General features: G+C 42.2%; 1 protein-coding gene across 1 annotated transcript in view; it reads left to right on the forward strand.

Moving 5' to 3' along the window:
- LOC124019205 (synaptoporin-like) overlaps positions 1–8,504 on the forward strand; it is an 11,331-nt gene extending 2,827 nt beyond the window's left edge. Inside the window, exons 2-5 of the mRNA XM_046334602.1 lie at positions 3,884–4,008; positions 5,305–5,503; positions 6,856–7,047; positions 7,705–8,504. Of these exons, the coding sequence (XP_046190558.1) occupies positions 3,884–4,008; positions 5,305–5,503; positions 6,856–7,047; positions 7,705–8,085 (897 nt within the window). The 3' untranslated portion in view covers positions 8,086–8,504. The remainder of the gene's footprint in view (positions 1–3,883; positions 4,009–5,304; positions 5,504–6,855; positions 7,048–7,704) is intronic.
- The last annotated feature ends 3,580 nt before the right edge of the window (positions 8,505–12,084 follow it).

Genomic DNA, 12,084 nt, shown 5'->3' on the forward strand with positions numbered 1-12,084 from the left:
CAGCTCAGGACAGACGGGTGACTCTGGCAGCTCAGGACAGACGGGCGACTCTGGCAGCTCAGGACAGACGGGCGACTCTGGCAGCTCAGGACAGACGGGAGAATCTGGCAGCTCAGGACAGACGGAAGCACCTGTAGGGAGGAGACGGAGAGACAGCCTGGTGCGGGGGGCTGCCACCGGAGGGCTGGTGTGTGCCACCGGATAGAGTGGACCATGGAGGCGCACTGGAGGTCTCGATCACCGAGCCTGCACAACCCTACCTGGCTGGATACTCCCCGTAGCCAGGCCAGTGTGGCAAGTTTGAATAGACCGCACTGGGCTGTGCTGGCGAACCGGGGACACCATGTGTAGGGCTGGTGCCATATACCCCAGGCCCGAGGAGACACACTGGAGACCAGATGCGCTGAGCCGGCTTCATGGCACCTGGTTCGATGCCCACTCTAGCCCGGCCGATATGCGGAACTGCTATGTAACGCACCGGGCTATGCCTGCGCACACAGGGGACACCGTGCGCCTCACAGCATAACACAGTGCCTGCCCGGTCCACCTCTCTCCACGGTAAGCACGGGGAGTTGGCTCAGGTCTCCTACCTGACTTAGCCACACTCCCCGTGTGCCCTCCCCAAGACATTTTTGGGGCTGCCTCTCGTCCCTGTTACGCTACCATGATAGCTCCTCATAATGCCGCCTCTCGGCTTTCGCTGCCTCCAGCTCTGCCTTGGGACGGCGATATTCCCCAGCCTGTGCCCAGGGTCCCTTGCCGTATAAGTCCAGTTCTCCAGGTATTGCTGCCTCTCGTCACCACACTGCTTGGTTCTTTCTTGGTGGGTGATTCTGTAACGCTCGTCTGTGGTGGAAGAAGGTGAGGACCAATGCGCAGATTGGTAAGAGTCCATGTTCATAATTTATTACCATGAACACAAAAACAAAATAACGAGAACGAACGAAACGAAGCAGTCCTGTACGGCAGGGTAGCCTAGTGGTTAGAGCGTTGGACTAGTAACCGAAAGGTTGCAAGTTCAAATCCCCGAACTGACAAGGTACAAATCTGTCGTTCTGCCCCTGTTTCTAGGCTGTCATTGACAATAAGAATTTGTTCTTAACTGACTTGCCTAGTAAAATAAAGGTAAAATAAATAAAAACATCAGGGACAACGATTGACAGCTGCCTCTGATTGAGAGCCATACCAGGCCAAACCTAGACATACCAACTCATAGAAAAACAAAGATAGACAACCCACCCAACTCACAACCTGATCATACTAAAACAAAGACATAACAAAAGAACTAAGGTCAGAATGTGTGTGTGTGTGTGTGTGTGTGTGTGTGTGTGTGTGTGTGTGTGTGTGTGTGTGTGTGTGTGTGTGTGTGTGTGTGTGTGTGTGTGTGTGTGTGTGTGTGTGTGTGTGTGTGTGTGTGTGTGTGTGTGTGTGTGTGTGTGTGTGTGTGTGTGTGTGTGTGTGTGTGTGTGTGTGTGTGTGTGTGTGTGTGTGTGTGTGTGTGTGTGTGTGTAGTTTTGTTTAATGTTGTGTTAGTAAGTTGTTTTGTCTGAAACGTTGTTCCCTCTGCTGCTATGGGACGAGGTCTCTCTTGGAAAAGAGCTATTATCTCAATGAGAAAAAACCTGTAAAATAAATACAAATAAATACATATAAAAGTATATTTTAACACAGGGTTAAAATGAAAACTTCTTAGGGATAGGTGTCCCGTTAACAGTTGTAAATCATGCAGTGCCTTGTGTCACCATCGCAGATTTTAGAGAAACAACAAATGTCGGTACATATAAGTGTCTTATATCGGCTGAAAGCTTAAATTCTTGTCAATATAACTGCAGTGTCCAATTTACAGTAGCTATAAATGCCATGCTATTGTTTGAGGAGAGCTCCTAACAACAAAACACTTTTTTCACGGCGATAGGTTTGATAAATTTACCTCTGAAGGTGAAATGTGTACTTACATTCTGAAATCTTGCTCTGATTTATCATCCAAAGGGTTCCAGAGATAACATGAGTGTCGTTTTGTTAGATAAAATCATGTTTCATATCCTAAGAAGGTCCATATAGCATGTACGATCAATTTTGTATTTCCACTCGTTCAATTTGCAAAGAAAGGAATCTGTGCAAATCTAACCCTAAACGTTCTTTCAGCCAATCAAATTACAGTCATATTTATTCCTCAGAGATCCTAGAACGTAACCAGACTTCACTATATAATTAGGGGTGTAGTATATCCTATAGGACACCAAATTTGGTCAAAGAGCGACGCTTTCATGGCACTCCGATGACGCGGGCAGTCTTCACTTGATTGATTGTAACTTTGTCAAATTGGCACCAGTCGGGGTCAAACAAAGCTAGCTAGATTGCCAATGAGCTGGGCTTTATGGGAGTATCTGGAAACCCTGTATTTGTTGCAAAATGTAGCTTGTGCGACAGCAAGCCTTTTCCATTTTGACTAAATTTATAAGAATATGGAGAGTTATTATGTTATGAAAAATGGGTGTTTGCAAATGTTGAACTTATAATATGGCCTCTAATACTGGAAAAGCTACATCAAAGTCCAAGTATACAGATTTCACAATATTTTTGCAGAAAAATGTCATGTGAATGTAAATGTCTCATTCACGATTTGCCCAAATGTACCTGGGTGACTTCACACTAAATGTCATGTAGCTTGCTCATACTTCAAGTTATCCATCTGAAACTTTGCACATACACTGCTGCCATCCTGTGGACATCATCGGAATTAGAACCAGAGTGATGGCTCAATGTGGGTCCTTTCAGTTCCATTTCAAAGATGGTGGTAGAAAAACAAACAGTTGTTTTTTTCTTTGTATTTTCTTCCACCAGATCAATTGTGTTACATTCTCCTACATTCAATTCACTTTTCCACAAACTTCAAAGTGATTCCTTTCAAACGGTACCAAGAATATGCATTTCCTTGCTTCAGGTCCTGAGCTACAGGCAGTTGGATTTGGGTATGTCATTTTGGGTGAAAATTGAAAAAAAGGGGGCTATGCCTAAAACACCGAACACACACTTTGTAACACAGTCCCTGTTGTTGCCTCATATCCCAGCGATAATGCTTTGCATTACACCTGGGAATAAAACACTTCAATTTGCTCAACTGACCCTAAGGCAAACATGTTCACCATATTAGCCCACACAGCTACAAGGCTGCACTTTCATGCTAGGTGTAGGACCTCCTATTGAAGCTTATAGAGACCCCAACTGATGTAGAACAATCTTCAAATTATTTACTTTGGCTTAGGTACAACTATCATGAAACATCTAATACAATACATTTATTTATTTTGTTGAAAATCTGTTTTTTGGACCTAATTGCCTACCACTTTTTCCATGTAGTTTCCACTCACATGACCTCTTCCTAAATATTTGGTCAAACGATTAATTTTGTGTATGGTTTCCCTGAAACAAGGCTGGCTCAACTTACCCTTTTGGCTCAATTTACTATACTCTCCACTACTGGCAAGAGCCGTTTGTTTTTGATTTTAGGATCCATCAACAGTCCCATGCTCATTCCACCATATATCCACACCATATATCCACACCAGATATCATATATTATACACATGATAACTTTCCCAAAGGCAGCATCTGTCAGGGTGTTGATATAAACGCTGCTTTGGGGCTCATTAGGTCCAGCTGTTGCTCTAGCAGTTTTGTAAAGGACCAGACACGAAAGGAGGGACCAGGAGCAACTATTAACTGCATTCCAAATGCACCCTATTCCCTGTGTAGTGCACTACTTTTTACTTTTGGTGAAAATTAGCTAGCCAACTATATAGGGAATAGGGTATCATTTGGAACACAGTCGATGTCTAGCATGCTCAATGAGTAGGAGTTTAATAATATATTTATTTTCCAGATCTTTGCCGTCTGTGCATTTGCAACATGTGGAGGGTACTCTGGTCACCTGCGGGTTAGAGTGGAATGTCTGGACAAGAGCCAGAGCAACCTTAGCATCACAGTAAACTTTGCCTATCCCTTCAGGTAATACATGCTGTTATTTGCAAAAATGTGCAACCTGGAGCAAAAGGATCATGTCATTGTCACATGTCACATACATGGGTATATCACGTTGAGAGACAAGTAACATTATCCAGATAAACACTCCACAACACTTCACTAAGTAACTCTGTATTGTAATCTACTGTGCATGTGTGGATATAGCCTTGGTGAGACAATGACATTGTTGTCCATCTGTAAATGTGTTTTGACAGATAGGGTGGAGGTGTGGAGGCAGAGTTTGATTTTCCATCTATAACAAAAAATGTTATGATTGAAAGATGATGGAATATGGAGCTGTAGCTGTCAGAAAGACAATTGTGTCGGAGTCTGTGTCTGATCCCCAGAAATCATTCATTTGTTTCCACAATCAGTATCTCACATGTATCTACTTGCTCCCCTTGAAGACCTTAAACCTTTCAGCTCAGGTTTAGAGTAATGTGAAAAGACTCTTGATGATCAGGGGAGAGATTCATAATTGAGACGCCTGAGCATCATACAGTGATTCTCAGGAATACATATACCTCTCTCTCTCTCTCTCTCTCTCTCTCTCTCTCTCTCTCTCTCTCTCTCTCTCTCTCTCTCTCTCTCTCTCTCTCTCTCTCTCTCTCTCTCTCTCTCTCTCTCTCTCTCTCTCTCTCTCTCTCTCTCTCTCTCTCAAGATCGCAGGTTCATTCAGATCAGTGGGAGGAACTTATTTCACTCAGTTTAACAATCGCTACCTTTAAAGCCTGTCAGATTCCATTCGTAATGGAAGGGTTCCTTACTAAGACAGACTTTTGTTCTTTAAAATAGATTTTTTTTTTTTTTTTTTTTTATAAAGCAAGAAGCAGCAGGGTCTATCTCTACTTTCTGTAAATTATTGTGTGTTCAAACACTCTGCTCATACCTTACTTTTACCTGGACATACCCTAACATTATGCAGGACTTTTATAGTCCTGCAGGACTTTGTTATTTTATAGGTCAGATGGCATAACTGCAGGTCTCTCTTGTAAACACAATTTGATCTCAATGACTAACCTGTATAATTAAAGGTCAAATGAAATAAATGGAAACAGGTTAGGATTCTAACACATTGAGCGTTGGTGAGAGGCATTTTACTGACAACATAGCTACAGCAAGATATCTGTCTTCATGTAGCTGTTTTTACCATGATAATGACTTGCATGATGATGGTCATGACATTCTCCACCTCATTCTCACCTACCTGTGATCAGAGCCTCACTCTTCTCAATGAAAGGCTCTAACTGTGACCATGTCCTTGTTCCTGTCTTCTGATAGGTTACAGCAGGTCCATTTCCAGCCCACGCTGTGTGAGAGGAACAGACAGGAGAGCATCTTCCTAGTCGGAGACTATTCCTCCTCAGCTCAGTTTTTTGTGACTGTGGCTGTCTTTGCCTTCTTCTACTCCCTGATGGCCACCGTAGTGTACATCTACTACCAGAACAAGTATCGCGAGGGTAACAGAGGACCGTTGGTGGTGAGTTGATTTGTATAATGTATGTATCTATTAATTGAGATACATTGAATTAAATCATTTACAAGGCAGCAGTAGCTTAACATATAGAGAGATGTGTTTCACAAGATTATTACCTGAAAGGTGTGGTATATTGTGGCATTTTATCAATTGCAGTTAGCTTTACGTTGTTGTTACTTCTGCTAATGACATACCCAAATCTAACTGCCTGTAGCTCAGGACTTGAAGCAAGGATATGCATATTCGTGATACTGTCACGTGTGCTCCCTCGCTGGCTTCTTGGTCACCAGGCTGCTCGTTATGGCGCACGCCTGTCACCAGCGTTATGCGCATCTGTGCATAATGACATTCACCTGGACTTCATCAACTCCTTGATTACCTGCCCTTTATATGTCACTCCCTTTGGTTTCTTCCCCAGTCATCATTGTTTCTGTTTCTGTATTATGTTGGTGCGCTGTTCGTGTTTCTTGTTGTGTTCATTTATTTTATTTATTTATTCATTCCCTTATTCCCTTAACTTGCTTCCCGACGATCAGCGTACATCGTTACATATACCATTTGATAGGAAACACTTTGAAGTTTGTGAAAAAACATTATTATTATTATTTATTTTTTTAAATCACCTTTTCACCAGGTAGGCTAGTTGAGAACAAGTTCTCATTTGCAACTGCGACCTGGCCAAGATAAAGCGTAGCAATTCGACACATACAACAACACAGAGTTACACATGGAATAAACAAAACATACAGTCAATATTACAGTAATGTGAAATGAATGTAGGAGAATATAACACATTAGATCTGGTTAAAGATAATACAAAGAAAAAAACATGCATTTTTTGTACCATCATCTTTAAAATGCAAGAGAAAGGCGATAATGTATTATTCCAGCCCAGGCACAATTTAGATTTTGGCCACTAGATGGAAGCAGTGTATGTACAACGTTTTAGACTGATCCAATGAGCCATTGCATTTCTGTTCAAAGGTTTGTTTGAAGTCTGCCCAAATGTGCCTAATTGGTTTATTAAAAGCTTTTCAAGTTCATAACTGTGCAATCTACTCAAACAATAGCATGGTATTATTTCACTGTACTAGCTACTGTAATTTTAACAGTGCAGTTAAATTAACACTAATGTAATATTTCTGTCAATACCAGATTTGGTAAATTTTCTTGTTTACTTACAACCTCACGCTAAATGCATTAGCCAACGTTAGCGACCATCCTTAGGGGGACCCACCAATCCTGTAGAGGTTAAACCTCATTTATAACATCACCCTATCATGTTTTTCATACCTCAACTCTCACGATCGAATTGAACCTGATAATAACCTTCTCCATTTCTCCCTGCTAAACAGGACTTTGTAGTGACCGTGCTGTTCGCCTTCATGTGGTTGGTGAGTTCCTGTGCTTGGGCAAAATCTCTGTCTGATGTAAAGTCAGCCACTGATCCCAACCAGGTCCTCCTGCTAATCTCTGCCTGCAGATACCCGGCCAACCGGTGTTCAGCTTCCCACCACCCAGTCTGGTCTGAGCTCAACACATCTGTGGTGAGTCATTGGTGACATCCATAATGGCACCCTATTTTCCATAAAGTGCACTACCTTTGACCAGACCACTATGGGCCCTAGTCAAAAGTAGTGCACTATATAGGGAATATGGTGCAATTTGGGACATAACCCTAAAGCATGAAACACAAATGCTGATCAATGTCAGCTCCATTGTCTTCAGACAGGTGGTGTTAACTCCTACGCAATGCTCGTCCTTCAAACGATTGTTGACGATGATGTTTGAAATTATGTGTACAGCAACAAAATGCTTAGCAACCATTTGTTTTATGTCAATAACATTATCTGATTCTGAATCTGACAGTTTGATGTTTAGATCCAAACTCTAAATGCATTTTTTGTCATGAATCTTGTTCTGGAGGCAGCTCTCTAGAGTGGTCACTAGCTGGCACAGCCATAAAGTCATCAAATCTGAATTTAAACCTAACCCTAACCTTAAAATCACTACTAACCCTAATGCCCAACCCTAACCTTAAATTAAGACCAAAAAGCTCATTTTTGTTTTCATACATTTTTACAATATACACAATTTTGACTTTGCAGCTGGCATATCTAAGGCGAAATCTGTCTCAGTTTTGACTCCAGGACAAGAAACGTCAACATGCACTCTAAATATCCTTGTTCTGTACTTTTATACAGGTTTTTGGTTTTGTAAACTTTATCCTCTGGACCGGCAACATCTGGTTTGTCTTCAAAGAGACAGGCTGGTACAAGACTGGCCAGAGGTACCCAATGAGAAGCGCCTCTGGGAGACGGGCCAATGGGATGAGCCAACGGCTCTACAGCCAAAGCAGTTTCGACCAATCAGGGGACAGCTTCTATCAACATCCATACAGGCAGGCTAGTTTTGATCAATCACGGGAGAGCTTTGGCCAGCAGCACTACAGCCAAGGTAGCTTCAACCAATCAATAGGGAGCTTCCGCTTGCCACAGACCCGTCTAGGACAGCCAATCATCATTAGTCAGGGAGATGTCACCTCTAAAGGGCTTAATCCCATGATATTTGTCAATGATATTTAGATCACATTTCATATATATTTTCCCCTCATCTACTTACCCTCACAAACTTAACTAGATCTGAAAATACTTGCATATTGATACCTGACCATAAGCAGGGTTGGATATGTGACTGTCTAAGTGAAATATGTTGCAGTTACTAGTTATCTGTCTTAAAATTTTCATCAGTAACATTACTTTTGGATTGCCCAAATTCAGTAACGTAATCTGATTACCTTCAGTTACTTTTGGATTACTCTGCCATTAAGAGGCATTTGAAGAAAACAAAAAGGATCCATCAAATGCATTTGGTGAGTCATCATAGGGGTCTCTGACTTGTGGTCAGACTCGCTCAGGTGGAACAAACTTAATTGAATGTCATTGAGAAACAGAAAGGTGTCTGTCACGAATATTACCGAAGGTGACTCCCCTTCTTGTTTGGGTGGCGCTCGGCGGTCGTCGTCGCCGGTCTACTAGCTATCACCGATCCGTTGTTCTGTGTTCCTTTGGTTTTGTCTGATTGGTATCACCTGTTTCTTGTTTCGTTGTTAGGGTAGGGTTATATATAGTTTGTTCAGCCCGCTTCTGTTTCGTGCGGGCTTGTTCGTCTGTTCTTTGTTTGAGTGTATTTTGTTTGTATTTTGAGTTTCTTTCTGAATTTAAAAGTAGCCTAAAGCAAAAAGTAATCATCTATTTTTTCAAAAGTATCTCGAACCTGATTACAATATTTTTGCTGGTAACATAACTGATTGCAGTTACAGTTTTTTGTGATCAGATTACACGTAGCTGATTACATTTGACCATGAGATATAGGTCACCACTCCCATGTAGATTTCCAGATATGAAGTTTGCGAGGGCACGTGGATGAACGTGATATCTACAGGGGTGGACTGTAAGAGAGAAAGATGACAAGAAGAAGGCATACTGAAGGGGAAGGAAGGATTTAGCAAGTGAGGTTTTAAGAGGACATCGGAGTAGACTGAAAAATGTATCAGAAATGGAAATAAAGTGAGAAAAGACTGTGAATAGTGTGAATGTGAGTGGTTTGGCTCCTCTCACATTCATGTACATTATTGTACAACCTTGAGCAAGGTACTTAACCCTACTTCCTCTGGATAAGAGTGTCTGTAAAATGATTGATATTTTTAATGACAAATTGTTTCATGCTTCAGTAGGTTTGTGCTGTTGAATTGAAAACTGTGAACCGCCTGTTATATATATATACTCTAATTATACCTCATCTGATGTTCAAATGGTTGCAGTGAGTTTGATTGGTGGTGGCTGTGCTCTGCTGATAGTGTCATGCAGTGATGTTCCACAGTGAGTCGTTCCACATATTTTGTATACGTGTTGTAATTTCTCAATGGTTTTAAAGTGATGGTGATATTTCACAGGGATCTAAATAATACAGACATTTGAAGATGCACAAATAAAGCCTTACATTTGCATTGTCCAAGTGGTGTGCCTCTGTGCGAATACTGTATGTTCTTAATAACCTCTTCAGTCTACCCTCTACTTTTTCGAACATTCTGTTAATGTTCGCGCAACATTTCAGCGCCCTGCTACTAATGCCAGGAATATAGTATATGCATATGATTAGTATGTGTGGATAGAAAACACTCAGACGTTTATAAAACTGGTTAAATCACGGCTGTGACTATACCAGAGCGTGAGTTTCATCGAATAGCGCAGGAAAACCTGATCACTGAAAATGGAAATAAATATCCTTGCGCTTACTTCCAGGAATTGTTCAAAGTGAACCGAATTACATGAGACCGAGGTTTCAGCGCCTACAGCTACCACACGTTGTCTAGAGTCTTGTCATTTAATTCAGCTTTGATTCTTGGTCTAACCGGTTCAAGGGAATCGATTCCCTCCGGTCTCCGACCGGATGTTTTGGTCGAGCTCTCTCCGGCCATGTTTTTTTCCAGACGACACCTATAGAATTTACATCGCCTCCTGATAAATTTTATCGCTTATTAACGTGTACTAATACCTAAAGTTGCATTACAAAAGTATTTCGAAGTGTTTTGTGAAAGTTTATCGTCGACTTTTTGAATTTTAAAAAATGACGTTACGTCATGAAACGCTATTTTTTTTCATTTATCACACAGTCTACATAGAACGATATCTAGGCTATATATGGACCGATTTAATCGAAAAAAAGACCCAATAGTGATTATGGGACATCTAGGAGTGCCAACAAAGAAGATGGTCAAAGGAAATGAATGTTTTATATTTTATTGTGCGGTTTGTGTAGCGCCGAATATGCTAATTATTTTGTTTACGTCCCCTGCGGGTCTTTTGTGGTGTTACATGCTATCAGATAATAGCTTCTCATGCTTTCGCCGAAAAGCATTTTAAAAATCTGACTTGTTGCCTGGATTCACAACGAGTGTAGCTTTAATTCAATACCCTGCATGTGTATTTTAATGAACGTTTGAGTTTTAACTAATACTATTAGCATTTAGCGTAGCACATTTGCATTTCCAGAGCTCTAGATGGGACGCCTGCGTGCCAGGTAGGAGCAAGTTTAAAATGAAAGCCTTTTGAAACTAAAGTTAAACCAGTCTGCCCGTCTCTATATAGCAACCACAGGACAGTGTATCAACACATCCATGCCCAGAGAAAGAGCAGCAGGTCCAATAAGGTGGACACTTAGATCTGACATTCCAAAGACATCAACACTTACTGCTCAACTGTAACTCTGTGCATTGAATACAGTTTATATCACACAGGTGAAAGGTGCTCTGATATTCTGCTAAGTACTGTCACAGTGATCAGATCAGATCCACCTGAGAGCTGTTACCATGGTGATGCAGATATGGTAGGTGAGAGTTGGTATCCTCTCCTGCTCCAGAGGGAGTTGGGGTACTGTACTAGCCCCCCTAATCTGTAACAAGACAAATAAGATTCAGCAATGCCTCTTTTCCATGGCAGACTCATGTGGGGAATTTGGGATGGAACAGGGGAAGGAGAGAGACAGAAAGTGAGAAATAGAAAGAGAGAGAGCATATGAACAGAGATATAAGTAACAGAAAAAGGAGAGGGAGAAGATGGCAGAAAAAAACATTGATAAGAAAAATAATGTGTGTGAGTAAGTGTGAATGTCTAGTTTGTTTGGAGCAGAATGCTAACGGCACCTGCCCGCTCCCCTAGATAACATTCATGCTTAACCGATTTAGTTCTGTGGCTAGTCAAGTGTGTAGAAAGGCTGTCTGTCACGGATAGCTATGGGTGGTGGGTGTGTAGTCAGGCGCAGAGCTGGGTCTAGCCAACAACCAGGCAAAAGCCCGAACAGGGTGAGGATCCACCCGGTGGAAGTCGTGACACTGTCAGAGTAAGACACAAGGGCCCAGCAATGCTTCCAATGCATATGTTTATTAAGCTGGGTCTAGCCAACAACCAGGCAAAATAAACAGGTATGTCACCAAAACCAGGGAAAATAACAGACAGCAAAATACGTATAAGAAAAACAATTTCACTACTGACAGTGAGAATAAGCCCACACAAAAGCAGGCGGTAATCAAGGGCTACATTGAGTATGCACATGCCAAGGCTGTGTGGAGGGCAGGAGATGGGGAGAAGGGGTTGGAGAGATGGAGTTATCAGCTGGGGGTTGGAGAGATGGAGGGGGGATGGGGAGGGGGTTGGAGAGATGGAGAGGGGGTTGGAGAGATGGAGAGGGGGTTGGAGAGATGGAGAGGGGTTGGAGAGATGGAGAGGGGGTTGGAGAGATGGAGAGATGGAGAGGGGGGGGATGGAGAGATGGAGAGATGGGGAGGGGGTTGGAGAGATGGAGAGGGGGTTGGAGAGATGGAGAGGGGGTTGGAGAGATGGAGAGGGGGTTGGAGAGATGGAGAGGGGGTTGGAGAGATGGGGAGGGGGTTGGAGAGATGGAGAGGGAGGATCAGTCAGCGTCACAACACATTACTTATGCTTGTTTCTGCAGTAATTTACTAATTGTCTCCATCTCACTATGCATTTAAAACACATCTCTAAGCACATCATAAATATACAAAA

This window comes from Oncorhynchus gorbuscha, linkage group LG03 (genome assembly GCF_021184085.1).
Source record: "Oncorhynchus gorbuscha isolate QuinsamMale2020 ecotype Even-year linkage group LG03, OgorEven_v1.0, whole genome shotgun sequence".
Taxonomy (NCBI): Eukaryota; Metazoa; Chordata; class Actinopteri; order Salmoniformes; family Salmonidae; genus Oncorhynchus; species Oncorhynchus gorbuscha.